The sequence below is a fragment of the Pleurodeles waltl genome, chromosome 7 (assembly GCF_031143425.1).
Source record: "Pleurodeles waltl isolate 20211129_DDA chromosome 7, aPleWal1.hap1.20221129, whole genome shotgun sequence".
Classification (NCBI taxonomy): Eukaryota; Metazoa; Chordata; class Amphibia; order Caudata; family Salamandridae; genus Pleurodeles; species Pleurodeles waltl.
Window position 1 is genome coordinate 1,457,043,823 of NC_090446.1, and position 21,246 is coordinate 1,457,065,068.

Here is a 21,246-nt window from a genome sequence, read left to right on the forward strand (position 1 = left end):
GCTGCTCTTTCTTGCTCAACCAGAAAAAAAGTTTAAAAAAAAGACTTGAACGATTACTGGGAATGGTGGAATATCATTGAACATTAGGCACGATTAATGGCAATATCATTAATCCGAAAGGTCCTAGCTCAACTATGTTGACCAGTGCCACAATAATATGTTTCAGGCTAATACAGGTAGGATATAATATTCAATAAACATACACCACTAGGAATAAAGTGAATCCACAATTTTTCTCTTTTCTTTCAATCAACACCAAGGTTAGGGTAAATTAGGCTAAAGTTAGGAAGCCAACAAACATTAGATCTTTCATGATAAATGCTGATTAGGCAGGCTGTCACTAGTCAGGGCTGAAGCACAGGCGTGATGACATCAGATGAACTCGTAATTTAGTCTAAAGTGGCTTTGTGTTTTAAAGCATGTGGTTGAGAGGCAAGAATAAAGGAAAATAATCTACATCCCCCCTACACATTTTAACTATAGATCCTACACATTTAGGCCCTACATAGAGGAAACTGAGAAATGTAACATGCGTCTACTATGTTACTATCCAAGCTCAGTTTACAGTTTTGCATGATTCCTTTAGGGATCCTCTAATTACCACAGGAGCCACCCATGCACCAGAAGTACAGTAGCGGTGAGCAGGAACCTGATGGTGAAGCATGCCACTGAAGGGCTACCAGAGTTATCCAATAAATACGAGTGCAGTGCTTAGAAAGTGTTATATAACAAACAGATATAACTATAGTTCTGAAGTCTAAATGCCGTAGAAGCCTCGAATACTTTTTGCTGTGTACATCATAGGTTTGAACCTGTGCATCCATAAACGAATTAGGTATTTTATCAGCACTGGTTTAATTCCATCATACCCAAAAAAGAGTGTCTTAGCGTGTTAGTGAAAGCCTTTCTGTCTGATCAAATCAGTGCCACACTGGTATTTACACATTGGCATTAGGTTTTCAGCTGAAAGGTCACTATTCAGTGTTCTGATGGACATTACCTTAGAAACACTTAAATGATATACACAAATCATTAGCACTATTGCTTTTCTGTAATTACATTCCAGGCTAAGTGGGTAGAATACTACTTGGTAAAGCAGACATATAAACACAGAATAAATCATTATACAAAAAAATGAATTTACCACCAGTGGGTCTTCCTGGCTTTTCAATGGCAGGCTGCTGTGGATATCTGATAATCACGAGTCCAAAGGGCATAGCAGGTGCTTCCACCAGGTGGGTGGTAGGCTTGTTGCCAAAATCATATATGGCTATTGAGTACTCAGTTCCAGGGGTTGGTTTCCACTCAATATTAGAAAGTGATTTTCCATCAAATGTGATTAGAAGCACTGCTGATGTTTTGACTATGAGGACTGCCCGATTCCTTTCAGAAATGGGGTTACTTGTAACTTTATACTTGGGGGCATATCCCGAAGTGTGTGGAATGTTGAGCAAGTAGTTTTCATATAACATGTCCCCAATTTTCCCTGCCATAATATGTGACCTGGATTGGTTGATCAGCTGTGATGGACATAGTGATGAATTCCGGTATTCCAATCTGGGTTACCTCCCCAGCCTTCAGAGTTTGGCTTTGCTTGTGGTCGCCTACTTGAAACTGTATATTAGTAGGTCGGGAGGCAACAACAAACACCATGTCAGTATTTCCGGGAACTGCCAATGAACGGAAGAAGAATTCTTTCCCCCACTGGGTGACTGGATACAGCGCAGTAGAGATTTGGTAGGATGGGGTGACTGTCTCAGGACTGCTATAGCCACTGAATACTGTAATGGGATTTGTGGCTAGGATTCTGGTTCCTGACAAATTGTCTTTGCTTTTCACGCGGATCATCTCAAAAGGTTTGAGTGAGATAGTGATTTTGTTTCCTGGTTTGTACGTTTGTCCTTGGAAAACCACAGTTGCAGTCGGGTAAATGACAACATTGTTTGGTTTTTGGAAGTTGCCAACTGAGAATTCTTTATCATCATCGTCTGATTTCCCAGGAGGTGTCAGCACATAATACTCAACTCCATGTTGTTGCAAAGGAACAGGTTCAATGGTCTCAACACGGGAGCCTATGTGGATGATAACTGTGAGTGATATTGGACTCTGTGATGTAATGATGAATGGAGCAGCTCCTGTGTCTTTCGGCAGCTTCTCAGATGGAATCATGATTATCACGTCTGCCCCTTTTCTAGGGTCACTTCTTTCTTAAACTTCACTGGCTCATAGATGATGGTGACAGATGGTGACAGTGGTTGGCTCAAAAAATGAAGCAAATGTGGCGCTAAAAAAGTATAAATATGGGCCATAGTTTGTCTTTCGGAGGCTAGTGAGCTTCATTATCTATATGGGAGTGATGTGGCAACCCGTCGCTCTCTGTAGCCGGGATGTGTTTGTCATCACTCGCATAAACTATGGCCAAGACTTTTCAGGAATAACTGGAGGATGGGAAACATGCTCCCTGTGAAGTAAAAGAAGAGGACAGAAGGAAGCATAAAGGCTCAGCCACATTCAAATGACACCAGAGCAGCCTCCAAATAAATGAGAACAAGAAAATGGACACCTTTCAAGTTGTTCATTAAGTTAAGTGAAGGTCTCACATCTTCTAGATAGAGTCACTCAATTAAAATATCTCGGTTTTAAATTAACACATTGCTTTTTTTGATTGCGCAACCATTGCTTAGTTTGTAAATAAACACGTGGCCTCAGGTGTTGCTCAGGAGGCCGTTGTAGGTTGCCCTACTGCCAGTATAAACGCTCCCTACTAATTATCATGCTCCTAGGAATCTGTCAGCATGGACAATTCCAGGCAACCCAAAGCAGTAAGGATGGCCTGGACGTTTCAGGACTGTTTTTCTTTTCGTATTTCATTGTAAAACTGATACACTCTGTACAAAAGTGGATAGACACTGCCACCATGTGGTAGATTGTCATAAATACTGTACCAGTATTAACAATTAAGGCCCATATTTATACTTTTTGACGCTAAACTGCGCTAACGCAGTTTAGCGTCAAAAAATTTTGCGCCGTCTAACGCCATTCTGAAGCGCCATGCGGGCGCCGTATTTATGGAATGGCGTTAGACGGCGCAATCAGACCGGCGCTGCCTGGTTTGCGTGGGAAAAAACCACGTAGACCAGACAGCGCCGGCGTAGGGGGAAAATGGCGTATGGGCGTCTTAAAATGGGGCAAGTCAGGTTACGTCGAAAAAATCGTCGTAACCCGACTTGCGCCATTTTTTTTCGACGCCCATCCCCCATCAACATGACTCCTATCATTGTAAAGATAGGAGTCATGCCCCCTTGCCCAATGGCCATGCCCAGGGGACTTCTGTCCCCTGGGCATGGTCATTGGGCATAGTGGCATGTAGGGGGGCACAAATCAGGCCCCCCTATGCCACAAAAATTTTTTGAAAAATAACAAAAAATATACTTACCTGAACTTACCTGTACTTCACTGGGATGGGTCCCTCCATCCTTGGGTGTCCTCCTGGGGTGGGCAGGGGTGGCAGGGGGGGTCCCTGGGGGCAGGGGAGGGCACTGTGAGCTCATTTTGAGCCCACTTGTCCCTTAACGCCATCCCTGACCCAGGCGTTAAAAAGCGGCGCAAATGCGCCGTTTTTGGCCACGCCCACTCCCGGGCGTCATTTTTGCCCGGGAGTATAAATACCACGTAAAGGCCTGGGAGTCATTTTTTAGACGGGAACGCCTCCCTTGCATCTCATTAACGCAAGGAAGGTGTTCACGCTAAAAAATGACGCACACTCCGGGCACTTTGGCGCCCGAAGCGTCTAACGCCATAGTATAAATATGGCGTTAGTTGGCGTTAGTTTTGCGTCGAATTTGCGTCGAAAAAAACGACGCAAATTCAGCGCAAACGGAGTATAAATACGGGCCTAAGTGCCAATCCCAAACATCTGCGTTGGCGCAGATTAAGCATGGGGATGACATCTTTAAAACTGAACCAGTTTTTGTTATGACGCAAGGGTGATTCTGTAATTTGCCTGGAATCAGAGCATGCTGAACTGAAGTTCGGTTTGGAACCTGGATACTGTTGTTCCAAAAATTAAAATTTCTTGCAATAGGCCACATCAGATGAACGGGGAGACAGGGCTGGCGAGTAATTCAGAGCAGAGAAAATGAATAGCTCTTTGCACTGATATAGGCCAGAAATGTATATGTGAGAAACATAAAGAAACATAATAAAATGTTCAACTCATAGCTTATTCCTTCAAAACGTATAAGAACAATGGCCCGTATTTATACTCCGTTTGCGCCGAATTTGCGTCGTTTTTTTCGACGCAAATTCGGCGCAAAACTAACGCCATATTTATACTTTGGCGTTAGACGCGTCTAGCGCCAAAGTATGGGCAAATAGCGTCATTTTTTGGCGTGAACGCCTTCCTTGCGTTAATGAGATGCAAGGAAGGCGTTCCCGTCTAAAAAAATGACGGCGACGCAAATGCGTCGTATTTATACTCCCGGGCAAAAATCACGCCCGGGAGGTGGCGGGTCAAAAAAACCCGCATTTGCGCCACTATTTAACGCCTGGGTCAGGGTAGGCGTTAAGGGGCCTGTGGGCTCAAAATGAGCCCACAGGTGCCCTCCCCTGCCCCCAGGGACCCCCCCTGCCACCCCTGCCCACCCCAGGAGGACACCCAAGGATGGAGGGACCCACCCCAGGGACATTCAGGTAAGTTCAGGTAAGTATAATTTTTTATATTTTTTTATTTTTTTTGGGTGGCATAGGGGGGCCTTATTTGTGCCCCCCTACATGCCACTATGCCCAATGACCATGCCCAGGGGACACAAGTCCCCTGGGCATGGCCATTGGGCAAGGGGGCATGACTCCTGTCTTTACTAAGACAGGAGTCATGAAATGGCGTCTGGGCGTCGTAAAAAAATGGCACAAATCGGGTTGAGGCGATTTTTTTGCCTCAACCTGACTTGCCCCATTTTAAGACGCCCTAACGTCATTTTTTCCCAACGCCGGCGCTGCCTGGTCTACGTGGTTTTTTTCCACGCACACCAGGCAGCGCCGGTCTGCTTGCGCCGGCTAACGCCATTCCATAAATACGGCGCCCGCATGGTGCTTCAGAATGGCTTAGACGGCGCTACATTTTTTGACGCTAAACTGCGTTAGCGCAGTTTAGCGTCAAAAAGTATAAATATGGGCCTATGTTTCTGAACTCTATTTCTGGACACTAGAATTGCGTCACTGCAGAAAATTAGGACAGGGGCACGCGAGCCATATCTTGAGACCAACGCTGCAGAACGCACAGATCATGACGTACATGCGAGCTGTGAGGCGGCTTAAATATATGGGATAGCGGCTGTCACATCTTAGTGACAGCCACGCGCAATGACACTGGCTCATTAAAGCACCCAAGCAGGTGCCTGTGCAGGAAGTGCCCGGTACGCGTGGGCCCAAAGCAGTGGGAGGCTACCTCTTGGCACATTTGGCCAATATGATGTCTCAGACAATGCCTGGAATTACACACCTCTAATCCACATTGAATGTAAGACCTCATGTGACGTGGTGGCTGCACGCCCTGCAATGTTTCCCCCTTCACTGCATCAGTTCACCCGTTAACTGCTTGTAACTGCTGGTCGAATGGGCAGCTTATCGAGCTTGAGATGCTTGCGATTCCATTACTGCTGGAACTTAAATTACTTGTTTGGAAAGTGTCAGTTCCCCTCTGAAATCACCTCATCCTCAGGTTCCCTTCTCTGCTGCTGGTCATGATTGAAGGCAACTAGGGAGGAAGCCACTTGCATCCCAGAGCTCTGTTTGTCTACAAGAAGCACATTTCTGCTAATGCACGTGTGTGCATCTTCAAACCTAGCTGTCTGGAACTACTCATTTGACCAAATGACGCCAGAGGAACTGTTGCTTTTTTCATGTTTATGAGGATGTAGTAATAACCATCATCACCAGGGGTTTTCTGCTAATATCTGGAATCCATAGCTTCTACTCCTGAGGTCACTGGGGCTCCAGAGATAGCCCAGCAGAAAGCCAACACCAGGCCGAGGGCTCACTGTCCCTCACGTCCACAGTTCTGTTATACAATTGAACCCAGCAGGGCCTTGGGCCCCAAGGAAAACTTCTCTTTTCGTAATCTTCGGAGGCTTGAGTTCAGCTCTTGCCTCAAAACCTTTAGAGGGATGCTTCATCCTCATTGGTTCAGGGATACAGATACAACTACCCGTCTAATGTGGAATTTTTAAGAATGTGATTTCACCATATCTGGAAAGAATGAGTTAGTCAATATTCAAAAACAAATTTCAATTTCCACTCAATAGGAGTAACTCTGCTATCTGTGTCCATCCTCACGTACATCAAATGCAAAATAATGCATAAGTAGGTGCAGTGGAAGTGTTAGGATGTCCGTGTTAGCCACTGATTGAACTAGTAGGATGTTCTGCTATCTGTGAACTGCAGCTCAGAAGAGGGGCTGAGGCCAAAACACAGGTCGTAGTGGTTAAGTGGCATCCTAAAAAGGATGATGCTTGTGGTTTCATGTCCACAATGTTAGGTTTCTTCCACATAGGGGTTTATTTCTGGGGAAGTCGTCTTGCGGCACTGCCTTATGCCAATACGAAAGGGCAGGAATGCTCTCTATGTATGAGATATGGTGCATTCCTGTCCTTTCCCACTGCGCTGGTGCACAGTTGGCTGCCTAGCGCCAAAGCAGGTAGTCTTGCACAATGGTGCAAGGGTATCTGCGTTGCATGCAGGATTGTTTCTGTTGAGGAAGGGGTACCTTACTGCATACAAACAATCCCCAGATCTGTTTTCCTCCTTCCATGTGTGCAGCAGAACGTGCATGCGGCACACATGGAAAGAGGAAAAAACGGGGAGAAGTGAAAATATTTCTCCTTGTTACGCCTGCTCTGGTGAGGCGTAAGGTTTCAGCGCTGCCTCAGGTTTACGTGATTAATTAACTCTGGGGTAGCGTCAACATTTTATGAGTGTTGCATAAGAAAGCCCACAACAGCGTCCATATAATTCCTCCCTCGTGCAGAGTAAGGCAACACATCGACTTGCGCTGCTTTGTCTTACACCACATCTATGAGTCTATTTAAAGGTACGCAAAGTGACGTTGGTAGCCTCACAGATATAGTAGAGTGTCAAAAAAAGTGACGCTCCAGCGGCGCAAGCCTCTCATAAATAGCCCCCTCTGCCTGGAAGGCAGAGTAGGATAGAGCTCGTGAATGGGAGGGTCTGGAGTCAATGTAATTGGTTGTGGGGTCAATTTGTGGATGAAGGGATCCCAGAAACACCAGCACTGTGCAGCATGTGATCTACCACTATCTTCCCGTTTTATGTGCTTATGATATGACTTAGGTATGTTTTACAGTTACAAGCTCAGTAAAAGAGTCAAACTTTGGTTTTAAACGGTAAAAAACAGATGTCTGGAAGAGCACCAGACATCGAGGTAAGCACAGAGTTGTCATGTAGGATGCAATCCAATTACAGGGCACAGGCTGCGGGCGCTGGGAGGACAACGGATCATATGTCGAACCGGTGCAGGATACACCCTTATACAGTATTGCCAGCATATATCCATACAGTAGAAAGGTTGTCCTACCTACTTAAGTTCTTTCTCTGATTCTGGCAGTGCCTAATTTGTAAAATAATGACCGCTGATGCCCAAAGTGCAGCTCAGAAGCCTGGCTGGTGCTATTAAATATCCGCACACCAAATACCAAGGCTGTGTCACCTGAAATCACGCCAGGCCTCTTTCTGCACTGCCAGACACTCTCTGCCCCTTTATCTCACTCATGCAGGTTCCTGCTTACTCCCCTGGGGACAGGTTGTTTCGTGTTTCTCTTCCTCCTTCTTTCCTGTTTGAGGGTTTTCCCTCTCTTGCTCTTGGGAAGTGTGAGATGAGGAAAAATAAGTGCTGGTCCCCAAAAATAAGCGTCCATTGCCAATGGGAGCCACTAGCTCAAATTAAGCACTGGCTGGGTGGTTCAGGCAGAAGTGGAAGAATAATTATTTGCCCCCCTCATTGGCTATGCTTGGCAGCAGGCCCGGTTATAGGGGGTGGGCCAGGCACAATTGCCAATGCAAGATGCACCTGTTCAATTACTTGAATTTTTCTGTGTCATCTACCCAAAGTTGTGGTGTTTTCCCAGTTCCTGTTTGCTAGTACTAGACACGCGTGATCGAGCCAGGGTCTTAGTCACAAAGGAGACCGAATCAAGCATCTCCTTTTAAAGAGGTGGGCTTTATCTTCACCCAATAGAGCAGGTACATTAGAGGAATGGAGAGGGGAATAAATACTTTCAATCATCACACTGGTCGATATGGATTTCAGCTGCTCTGAATTCTTTTGGCTCCCGAACACCTTTTAAAGCTATTGCTGTGCCTTCTACTCTGTGGGACTCACATTTGGGCCCAAATTTTTACTTTTTGATGCAAACCAGCGCCAGCGCTGGCTTGCGTCAAAAAATTTACCGCCAGCTAACGCCATTCCTACACACCACGCGGGTGCCTTATTTAAGGATTGACGTTAGCCGGCGCTGCGGGATGGTCTGAGTAAAAAAAAGGACTCAAACCAGGCAGAGCTGGCATAGGTGAAAAGGGGGGTTGTGCAACAAAAAATGGTGCAAGTCAGGTTTGAGTAAAAATCATGGCTCAAACCGGACTTGCGCCATTTTTTGATGCACAACACCCATTGAAATGACTCCTGTGCAAATGTGTTGCTGGGCTGGAGAGAGCCCTGTGCGCATGTGTGTTTGTCCGGCCCAAGACGGCCGGCCAAACATACATGTGCAGTGAGGGGGAGTGCTGGGGAGGGTTCTGAGCACTCCCCAAGCACTCCCCCTCAGAGCACGGCACCCCCGTGGCCCCTCCCCTTTCAAAGAAAAGGATACATAGTTTATTATCCTTTTCTTTGAAAGTATTTGTAGCTGCCGCTGGCGGCGGGGTGGCGATGTTGCTCCGCCTTTACGGCAGAGCCACCCCTGGTGTACTGTGGCAACCCTTAGCATCTGGTGGTATTCTAGGTATATAGTGAGACTCCTATCATAGTGAGGTATAAGATTGCCATACCAAACATGAGCTGTTTTTTATACCTGAAATGTTTAGCGTGGTATTCCCCCAAACATTTTGTCTTTTTTTGCTGAACTCATTTTTGTTGGCATTAGGACATGGAAAGTTTGGGCATTTACTGAGGAAAATCATAGTAAGGTTTGGTGCGGTTTAAATTCAGAATAGCTTCAAAGCCAGGGAGCAGCTTAATTAAAACATGAAAAAAATGAACTGCAGGCCGCATTGGCTCTGGGGTGAATAGATATATATTTTGTTTCTGCTACAGGCAGAACTTTGGTGGCATAAAAAACAAACTGGGATATTCAGCACCTTGCTAGCACGGCAAATGTGACTATGGCTTGGAAGGACTGCGGATGCCCTATAACTTATTTTCTTTTTACCTTGCCACATATGGCCTTGGTCACTATGTGTAGAAGTTGTGATTCTTGAAATGTTAGTAACACATAAATAGAAACACATTAGGTAGTGCAGTGAATGCTTTGTTGAATGCACAATAGACCCCAGCTGCTGATGTTGCAAGAGATAAAGGTGAGAAGGATATTTTGACTGGTATAAACATAGTGAAAAAGAATAAGGTAAAATGTTGTCATTACTACTGAACATTTATATCACAACAGAACTACTTGTAATTATTCATCTTTAAATTTAAGATATCTGAATAACAAAGTATAGCATCTGTTCCTTGTGGCTTACAAAACTACTGTCAATCCTAATTCACCGCTGCCTGTGCCAGATAAGCCATGCAGAAAGATGGATTGTACCAGAGGTTGTTAGATGTGGGCTATCCGTGGCATCTGATTTAGCATATACATTGATCATCCATCTGAATGGAAGACCAGCATCCTTTTTAAATTGTTAACTCAGAATAACACATTATTTCCTCAAATCAAATTCACTTATAAAAACAACTTGAACGTCAGGGCTAAGACACTTCTTTAAGTGCTGTTTCACAGTTCCGAATACCTCTCCCCAGATATCATGAACTGGATCCCCCACAACACAATTATGAGATAAAAGACTCTCCATAAAGAGTGTAAAATTTACCTGGTCTCTCAATAGTCTCCTGCTTTGGGTATCCAAGAATGATGATTCCAAATGGCGAGTCGGGTGTTTCCACAATGTGGGTGCCAGGCTTATTGCTTAAATCATATATTGCTGTGGAGTATTCCGTTCCATGGATTGGTTCCCACTCAATATTTGGAAAAGGTTTTCCATCAATTGTAATTTCAGGCACCGCTGAGGTCTTTATTGTGATGATTGCAACAGTCTTCTCAAAGTTGGGATTAACAATAATTTCATAAATAGAGCTGTATTGTCTTTTGTCTGGAATATTGATAAAGGAGGATTCATATGTTTTATCCCCTTTCCTGTAATATATCAGCTGGACTGGGACATCGGCTGTGATGGAGACAGTAGAGGATTCTGGGATTACAATCTGGATTACCTCCCCAGCCTTCACCTTTTGACTTTGCTTGTGGTCATTCACCCTGTATTCTACTTGGGAGGGTTGGGAAGCAACAACAAAGACCAGGTCAGTACTTCCTGGGCGTGCCAAGGATGGGAAGAGATATTTTGTTCCCCATTGCGAGACCGGATGAAGCTGAGTTGAGACCTGGTACGATGGGATGACAGTCTCAGCACTGCTATATCCGCAGGTAACAACAACGGGATGAGTGGCTAATACCCTGGTGCCAGACAGGTTGCCTTTGCTCGTTAAATGGATCACCTCAAAAGGTTTAAGTGTGGTAGTAATTTTGCTTCCTGGTTTGTAAATTTGTCCTTTGAAATTCACAGTTTCAGTTGGGTAGATCGTAACCTCGTTTGGTTCTCGGAAATTGGCAATTGTAAATTCTTTGTTATCATCGTCTGATTTCCCAGGAGGTGTCAGCACATAGTACTCAACTCCCAGTTGTTGCAAAGGAACAACTTCAGCGGTCTGTACTTGGAAGTCTATATAGATGATTGATGTAACTGATATTGGTTTATCTGATGTAATTGTGACTGGAGCACCAGGAGTGCCCGACTTTAGCATCTCTGCAGTAATCGGAATTGTAATGGTCTCTATCTGACCCTTCACCAATGTGATTTCTTTCTTGATGTTGCCGACAACAAACGTGATGGTCACAGTGGTTGCATCGTAGTAAGCCTTAATGGTGAACACAAACTTTATTAGTTTATTGTGTTCAACGTTCTTTGGGGGGATGATGATGAAGTCTTGTCCAACAGGATTATTGGAGTGTCCTCCTAGAAAGCAAAAGAACAAAATGTCATCGTCTAGCCTTCTATTCAGTTGCAATTTAACTAGTTCTAACAGCCCTTGAAGGTCGCTCTATGATGGCAGACTTAAGCAGTTCCTCCACTTTAACATGATAGTTTCCTTTTTAAAAGTAATTGTTTAACATTTGGCAACCAACCTGAGTTTCATCAGGTAGTGAATTATATCTATTTGTTTATATTGTGTTAGGGATATATATCCCTTAAGGAATAACGGTTTGGCACCCCAAAAAAATGTCCACGAATGTACTTTATATTAACAGATCTCAAACCAGGTGTCAGTGGAATAAAGTTCAGATGTCTTCTCTGGTGTTAATAGGTTATTGGTTGGGACTATCAGATGCCTGGCATTTAATGACAGAGTATGAAAGCAGCCTTATCTATAATACCCTATCACTCCAATCCTTCTAGGTGACACTTTTACTAGTATTTACAAAGTCACAAAATTATATTCCGGCTGAATAAGCAGAGTAACATGCTGTTGGTATGACTTTGCAAGGTGCAAACTGGTCTGGTAAGAACACTTTTCAGCAACCCATCATCTTTGTTACTGCCCATGGAATGGACCGCTGTAGCAGTGGACATCCCTAGTTGTTTTCAGTCATCCCAAGCTTCACTTGGTGTGACCATCGACCTTTTGGGAGCCTGCTACTTTTGCGTGCCATTGGACTTTCTTCAGCTATGCCTACTTAAGACTTAGTACAAAGCCAAGGTGTGGACCCACACATTTCTAATGCACTGACCCTGTGTTGTTCTGCACCTAATGTCTCCCGGCGAGCACAGAATACACTTAGGTAAAATGTTTAGAAGTATGTGAGGGAATGAGATACCCCCGATTCCTTGTCCAAATGGTGCAAGATGGTGGGTTGCCATAGAAGAAAATCCAATCCTTCTGGTAACTGTCTTCTCTCCATTCCTCTGCATATCACCACAGCATAATTTCTCTCCTTCCCCCATAAAGGTCAGTGCATCTCAGATTGTTCTTTCTGACTAGCATCTAAGACCACAAAGCAGTGGGAGGCTACCTCGTGGCACATTTGGCCAATATGATGTCTCAGACAATGCCTGGAACTACACACCTCTAATCCACATTTAATATATGACCTCTTGTGATAGGGTGGCTGCACGCCCTGAAATGTTACCCCCTTCACTGCATCAGTTCACCCGTTAACTGCTTGTAACTGCTGGTCGAATGGGCAGCTTATCGAGCTTGAGATGCGTGCTATTATTGCATTACTGCTGGAACCTGAATCACTTGTTTGGAAAGTGTCAGTTCCCCTCTGAAATCACCTCCATCCTCAGGTTCCCTTCTCTGCTGCTGGTCATGATTGAAGGCAACTAGGGAGGAAGCCACTTGCATCCCAGAGCTCTGTTTGTCTACAAGAAGCACATTTCTGCTAATGCACGTGTGTGCATCTTCAAACCTAGCTGTCTGGAACTACTCATTTGACCAAATGACGCCAGAGGAACTGTTGTTTTTGTCATGTTTATGAGGATGTAATAATAACCATCATCACCAGGGGTTTTCTGCTAATATCTAGAATCCATAGCTTCTACTCCTGAGGTCACTGGGGCTCCAGAGGTAGTCCAGCAGAAAGCCAACACCAGGCCGAGGGCTCACTGTCCCTCACGTCCACAGTTCTGCTATACAATTGAACCCAGCAGGGCCTTGGGACCCAAGGAAAACTTCTCTTTTCGTAATCTTTAGAGTCATGAGTTCACCTCTTGCCTCAGAACTTTTAGAGGGATGCTTTATCCTCATTGGTTCAGGGATACAGATACAACTACTCCTCTAATGTGGAATTTTTAAGAATGTGATTTCACCATATCTGGAAAGAATGAGTTAGTCAATATTCAAAAACAAATTTTAATTTCCACTCAATAGGAGTAACTCTGCTATCTGTGTCCATCCTCACGTACATCAAATGCAAAATAATGCATAAGTAGGTGCAGTGGAAGTGTTAGGATGTCCGTGTTAGCCACTGATTGAACTAGTAGGATGTTCTGATACCTGTGAACTGCAGCTCAGAAGAGGGGCTGAGGCCAAAACACAGGTCGTAGTGGTTACGTGTCATCCTAAAAAGGATGATGCTTGTGGTTTCATGTCCACAATGGTAGGTTTCTTCCACATAGGGGTTTATTTCTGGGGAAGTCGTCTTGCGGCACTGCCTTACGCCAATACGAAAGGGCAGGAATGCTCTCTATGTAGGAGATATGGTGCATTCCTGTCCTTTCCCCCTGCACTGGTGCACAGTTGGCTGCCTAGCGCCAAAGCAGGTAGTCTTGCACAATGGTGCAAGGGTATCTGCGTTGCATGCAGGATTGTTTCTGTTAAGAAAGGGGTACCTTACTGCAAACAAACAATCCCCAGATCTGTTTTTCTCTTTCTATGTGTGCTGCAGAATGTGCATGCAGCACACATGGAAAGAGGAAAAAACAGGGAGAAGTGAAAATATTTCTCCTCGTTACACCTGCTCTGGCGAGGCGTAAGGTTTCAGCGCTGCCTCAGGTTTACGTGATTAATTAACTCTGGGATAGGGTCAAAATGTTATGAGTGTTGCATAAGAAAGCCCACAACACCGTGCATATAATTCCTCCCTGGTGCAGAGTAAGGCAACACATCGACTTGCGTTGCTTTGTCTTACACCACATCTATGAGTCTATTCAAAGCTATGCAAAGTGACGTTGTGTATCCTCACAGATAGTGTCAAAAAAAGTGACGCTCCAGCGGCACAAGCCTCTCATAAATAGTCCCCTCTGCCTGTAAGGCAGAATAGGATGGAGCCCGTGAATGAGAGGGTTTGGAGTCAATGATATTGGTTGTGGGGTCAAGTTGTGGATGAAGGGATCCCAGAAACACCAGCACTGTTCAGCATGTGATCTACGACTTCCTCTTCCCGTTTTATGTGCTTATGATATGACTTAGGTATGTTTTACCTTTACAAGCTCAGTAAAGGAGTCAGACTTGGTTTTAAACGGTAAAAAACAGATGTCTGGAGGAGCACCAGACATCGAGGTAAGCACAGAGTTGCCATGTAGGATGCAGCACAATTACAGGGCATAAGCTGCGGGTGCTGGGCATGGTCATTGGGCATAGTGGCATGTAGGGGGGCACAAATCAGGCCCCCCTATGCCACAAAAAAAATTAAAAAAAATACTCACCACAACTTACCTTTTCTTTCCTGGGATGGGTCCCTCCATCCTTGGGTGTCCTCCTGGGGTGGGCAAGGGTGGCAGGGGGTGTCCCTGGGGGCAGGGGAGGGCACCTCTGGGCTCATTCTGAGCCCACAGGTCCCTTAACGCCTGCCCTGACCCAGGCGTTAAAAAGAGGCGCAAATGCGGGGTTTTTTGCCCCGCCCACTCCCGTGGAGTTGCCCGGGAGTATAAATACCACGCACATGCCTGGGAGTCATTTTTTAAGACGGAAACGCCTACCTTGCATCTCATTAACGCAAGGAAGGTGTTCACGCCAAAAAATGACGCTGACTCCATGAACTTTGGCGCTAGACGCGTCTAACGCCAAAGTATAAATATGGAGTTAGTTTTGCGTCGAATTTGCGTCGAAAAAAACGACGCAAATTCGGCACAAACGGAGTATAAATATGCCCCTTGGTCCTCTTGAATCTGGGCCTAAGTTCTTCCTCAACTATTGGAGGTCTTTTGTCATGAGAACTCAGTGCACCCTTCTCAGGACTGCAGTGGGGTTGGCAGACTTGTGTGGTGGTATTATCCAGACCCTGATAAAGCCAGATCATTCCCAGTAGTATAACATAAAATGATTGCGCTCCCTTGCAGAATGTGATGAGGGGCTCCTGCACCTCCCATATCTCAGAGATATTCATTGACTTTGGAATGAATGGGGCCTTCTTAAGGATTGTGGGGGCCCTAAATAGAACAAGCAGAGGGAGAGTAGAAACTGTTAGACAATATGATAGCTTTGTTCTTATGTTTTACTCTCCTGGCGACTATTTCAATCCTACTGTGTTGTATCGTTCTGGTTATTGCGGCTCACGCCTTAATATCTAAAATACAGTCATTTTATTAAAAACATTATATAAAACTTATACTGTCTTTGTCATTTGTATATGAGATCATATTGGAAATAAGAGAGTTGGTTTGGATCTGAGTAACCACGACTTCCCTGACAAGTTCCAAAGATGTCATGCGCTCGGCTGCCAAATCATTTCTTCCACATGGGAGAAATGAGGCACTGCTAGTTAGCCGGAGCAAAAACCGATTTAGGGTGACAGAGTTCTTTACACGTGGGTCAGACTCAGTCCCCCACACCGTTATAGATCCTGCTACATAGAAATCCAGTAGTCTCATTTAGAATAATGAGAGCCCACGCGACATGGCGCCCAACGTTTGGTCTGGCTCTAATGTTTAGGTCCGACTGACTCTCTTGGTCTCATATATATTTTGACTCCTCGGTTCCGTATACGGAGACGTCCGTGGGGCTGAGGGTTTCCACCGCCACGGGATAGGTGCTTCCTATTGCTTAGTGGTTGGTTGTTCAAGCTTGAACTTTGAAAGGAAAAACCCCGATATTGGTGTGCCTTCTCTGACCTGAAGCTATTTTTTATAAAAATGGCGAATCCTAATGTAGTGAATATAGCAATTAATATGTGTCACCCGCTCACGGGACATCTATTGACACATGGAATGACAGTCCAGGGGGGTCCAGTCACTTTTGTGGTGGACGCCCATGCAGCCTATAGAACGGAACTTTTCTATTCTTGGGTCGGATTTCCAGCAGTGGATGGGGGAACAAATACTTTTGACGAATACACTGTTGCGAATGTCCCTGGACAATACAGGGCTTACGCTTATTTAGAAATACCTCTATCTTATCAAGAACACCATAATTGGCTTGATGGCACCCTCCCACACACAGTAGCACAAGTTAGGTTAGGTCCGCTGAGTAATGATGGTCCTACCTGGCCTTTATTGGCTACATATACACCTCATCCTGCGGTTGCTCAATTGGCAGTGGTTGAAGTTCGTCGTTTATATACAGAATTAACGGCTACATATAGACGATTAGTTAAGTTTGTAATGCAGACACTAAATACGAATGCAGCGCGTGCTGCTCCAGCGCACCCGCAGGCAGTGGTTCCGGGTATTAATCCGGCCACTGTACACTCAGTTATGGGTAAGGTACCGGCTAAACGAGAGGAGACTCCATTTTGGCTGGCGCAAAAAATTAATACGCTGGAAGCAGTATTTCCCCATACGGGACCTCAGGATAAACATAGAATTTTGACGATGTGTTTGCCGTATGGGATGGTTCCTCCGGTGGACCTTTGTAATACCTGGGGCACGGTGTTTTCCGCGCTCTACACTACGGCACACGGTACACCGACATTAGCTAATTTACCGGACGTACTTAAACAGATTCAGGATGAATATGGGGCTGCCCCTGCCTTAGATTTGGGCATGCAGTTGCTGGGCAATTTTCTATTATTTTGAGTAATCTCAAAGGAGAGGCAGTAGCACTGGCAGTGCGAATGCGTCTTCGGGATGTTCCGCTGCTTAATCAGGAGCGGGAGCTTCCGAGAATAATAGCGGAAACATATTCTCGTACTGGTCGTGATAGCCTGGGGGCTAGACCGCAAAAACCCCAGTTACAGGGTAAAAATAATAAAGACAATGCTAAACAGCAACAACCTGAGGGTTCGAAAAAGCGCTGGGAAAAGAAACAGCAAACACCTAAGAAAGATGGTGGGCAGTCTCCGCAACCGGAGACCCCACAGAATAAGTATAATCTCAGGAATAGGGATACTTTGAAGACGCCTGATAGATATCAATATACTGATACACGCCAATCTCGTTCCTTTCAGGACTCCTCGGAAAAGAGAAGTGAGAGAGGTGGGCGGTCAGAGCGGAGGACGGAGTACGTGAAACCGAGACAGGATTCACAACGCTCAGCAGAGGTTTCTATTAAACAAGAAGAGAAACCGCTGCAACAAAAACAGCAATTTAAAAAGAAGAAAGTGGCAGCTGTCTCAGTCAGACATGCCGCTCAAGAAGAGAGTTCTCTTGACGAACAAGACATGGGCGTTAGCACTGTTAGACAGCGCGGCAGAGGTCCCAATAGTTCGCCGGAGTCTTCTAGAGCATCTGGAGGTGAAAGCAACTGATGACTTCATACAAGTCGAGACGGCGGATATGCGAGTCTCTGATCCTGATAGAGTATATGAAGTGACTCTGCGATTGGAAGGGGACATTGACTGTATTATAAACGCCATTTTTTGGGACCATGTGGTAAAATCATATGATGTTCTGCTGGCCGAACAAGATTGGCCACCTGACTTTGTTCGCGACTGTCCGGTTGGGGAGGAGGTTATTGCTCCTTCCTTCTCACCACTTGTTCCGAGAGAACTAGCGGAGTCCTATAGTAAATCATGGGCTCTAGCACAGGCTCCCGCCTTGTATAGAAATAACATGGGGTGGGACAGACAATCACCTTATCATGTAATTCCGATAAAGGGCGAACCTCAGCCACAACAGCAGTATCCTATCAAATTTGAAGCAAGGGCATCGGTTAGAAAAATTCTTACACAATTGGAATATCAGGGTGTAATTAAGCCCTGTGTCTCGCCGATGAATAATCCCTTATTTCCGGTTGCTAAACCGGACCATTCATATAGGATAGTGGTGGATTATAAACATTTGAATAGTCATACACGCACATATGCAATACAGAATTCACACAGCGCAGCGCTTATGAATAATATAGTGCGTAAAAAATACAAGACAACATTAGATATCTCGAACTGATTTTTCTGCCAGAATATAGCGCCCGAGAGTCGGGACTATACCTGTTTCAGTGCGTTTGCCTCTCAGAATTTTTTTTGTCGTTTGCCTCAGGGGTATAAGAATAGCCCAGGACTGTTTTCAGCTCGTGTAACTGAAATGCTGCATGAGTTCGACCCTGAAGCGTTATCATATGTTGATGACATATATCTGACAGACGATGAGATTCTGCAACATCTAAGGCGTGTATCGCGCATTGTTGTGGGGTTTGCTGATATTGGCTATAAGTTTCATTTTAAGAAATCAAAGATTGCCTTCCTCAGTGTCATTTTCCTGGGATATGAGTTGTCGAGTGAGGGCAAGAGCTTAGCGCCACATTTTTTGGAGAAATGTGCTTTATTGCAGCCTCCTAATACGGTTCGGAAGCTCCAGTCATTGTTGGGGTTTCTGAATTTTGGCAGAACTTACATTCCTGATTATGCGACGCGTATAAAACCCTTATACGAGTTGATTCGCCCGAATTTTTCGAGTAGATTTTGGACGGTTGAACATACACACATACTACGAGAATTACAAAGTGATCTCTTAGCAGTTAAACACTTACACACACGGGACAATAAGACACATTTAGTCATCAGGGTGATACCTGGGGCTGTTGGGTTTACTTATGTCACCTTTAATGAGAGGGAGATTCCAACCAGGGAACAACAACTAGACGCTGACTGCCTCATTGCAGATGCTGAACAAAGGTCACAGGTCTTGCTCAGGTATGAGGGCTGATGTCTCCACAGTGATTCTAATAGGCAGGCTAGAAGCTTAACATGCTGTGCTCTAAATAGAACAAGCAGAGGGAGAGTAGAAACTGTTAGACAATATGATAGCTTTGTTCTTATGTTTTACTCTCCTGGTGACTATTTCAATCCTACTGTGTTGTATCGTTCTGGTTATTGAGGCTCACGCCTTAATATCTAAAATACAGTCGTTTTATTAAAAACATTATATAAAACTTATACTGTCTTTGTCATTTGTATATGAGATCATATTGGAAATAAGAGAGTTGGTTTGGATCTGAGTAAACCAGGGGCGTCAGAGACCTGGTTACACCTCTGAGCATGCTATCCTAAGCTATAACAAGCAGAGGAGTATGCAGAATTGAGATGTTCGTGGACACTGCTCTCAAATATAAATTACAAAAGGAGAATTGGAATTTAGCAATGATAAGTTTGGCATACTGTTGTAAGTAGAACATACATGTTTTAATCAGGTTTTCTGGATTTCTAATTAATGAAAATGCACAGCTAATTTAAAGCAGAATCAGTGGTCACCAGTTGTATGTTGGAGTGGTCACTCGGACTAGAAAAAGGAGTGTAGCTCCTGCTTATGGGCATAGGGTTTAATCTCTTCTGGTATGTGGCAACTGTTTGAAATGGCCCTTTTTGCAGGGTAACCCCACAAACTTTTTTCCTTCTTCCTCCTATTTTTTCTACCCTGTTTTTGTTGACTTTATGACTCTGGGGACTTTACCACTGTTGACCAGGGCTAACGTGCAAGTGCTCTCTGTCTAAATTAGATTGGTGATTGGTTTCTCCATGATTGGCATTTTTGATTGACTAATAAGTCCCTAGTAAAAGTGCACTAGCAGTGCCCAGGGCCTGTAAATAAAGTGCTACTAGTGGGCCTGCAGCAGTGATTGTGCCACCCACATGAGTAGCCCTGTAAACATGGCTCAGACCTGCCACTGCAGTGTCTGTGTGGGCAGTTTTAAACTGCCAATTCGACTTTACTGCTGTCCATCCCTAAACCCTAAAATTACCCTTAGTTAAATTTACCAATACCCACCCCTAAACCCTAAAATTAACCTTAGCTCAATTTACTACCACTCTACCCGCCATAAGATTTGTATACACACAGAATCTATTGTTTGTACCATGGTACCAGACAAACATTACTGGAGCCGGGCCTGCTTGGCAGTGGTCTCCCAGTCAGAGACTCGGAGGAGACATGACGCTGCGAGAAAGCACTAATAGTCAACAGAATCAGCGCCCGTCCCTAGACTTTCCCACGATCACTATTGCCAACCTTATCTTTTACCGCAACTGCACAGGTAAGTGCTGCCTTCCTCTGACTCTTACACTGGTGCTGCAACCCTATGACCTCTGCTTGGGATCAGTGTGAGGCTGGAGAGAGTTGGCTCCTGCGTAGTTGTAGGATTCTCCCAGTGCCCACCCAGTCATTGATATCTACGAAGCAGGAGCAAAGTGACATCGCAGGGTGACAGTAGCATCAATTGGAAACAATAAGTGTTTTAGAGAGGAATGACTATGGTCTGTGTTAGAAATAGGGTCTTTGGTTGCAGTCAGGATACCCCCTGTCCAAGCAAGGACCCTCACTCTAGTCAGAGGTCAGAGTAAAGGAGAATCACCCTCAGTTAATCCGCACTCACCCCCATGGTAGCTTGGCATGAGCAGGCAGGCGTAGTTTCAGAAGACTAGGTGTAAGGTATTTGTCCCAACACACAAAGTAATACAGGGAAAACACTACAAAATGACACAACACAGGTATGGGAAAATAGATAATATTTATCTAAACAAAACAAGACCAAATATATGAAAAATCCACAATATACAGTTGAAAATATGATTTTAGCACTTAAAAGCCAGACAATAGTGATCTGAGGTGAAAACACTGCAAGTTGGTAAAACACAGCGTCGTAACAGAGTAGTTTCCTACAATGCGACCCCAATGGCAGCGTTTAAGGAGTAGTTCAACCCCCAGGTACAGTACCTTGAGAACAAGTAGAAAACAGGCCGGTGCACGGAGTCGGGGAGAGCGGCATCGCTAGGTCCGCTGTGACGTCGGTTCCGGTGCCACAGGGCAGAAGGACAGCGGCGTCGCACAGAGGCGTCGGGTCCTCACTAACTGGCGGTGGAGGTGAAGCAGCGTGGGATGCAAAGCCGGTCCCTTCGTTCCGGCAGATGCGAAGTCCGGCGGAGTCACGATGCTGTGGGGCGACCTCACTGGGTTGCAATGACGTCACGGGGCCGCAGGTGCTGCTATAGCATTGGGTTGTCACAGACGTTGGACTTACGACACCCTGGTGTCAGCAAAGTCAGACGGGATCAGCAGTTGCAGCGACGCAGGGCCTACAGGGTCGTC

The 21,246-nt window shown here is 45.1% G+C and overlaps 1 protein-coding gene across 3 annotated transcripts in view; it reads right to left on the minus strand.

The window, feature by feature from the left end:
* Nucleotides 1–21,246, minus strand: part of LOC138246477 (uncharacterized) — a 194,570-nt gene that overhangs the window by 116,366 nt on the left and 56,958 nt on the right. For all 3 annotated transcript variants that reach the window (XM_069201115.1, XM_069201116.1, XM_069201114.1), the window contains exon 12: nt 10,105–11,304. In XM_069201115.1, the coding sequence (XP_069057216.1) occupies nt 10,105–11,304 (1,200 nt within the window). The remainder of the gene's footprint in view (nt 1–10,104; nt 11,305–21,246) is intronic.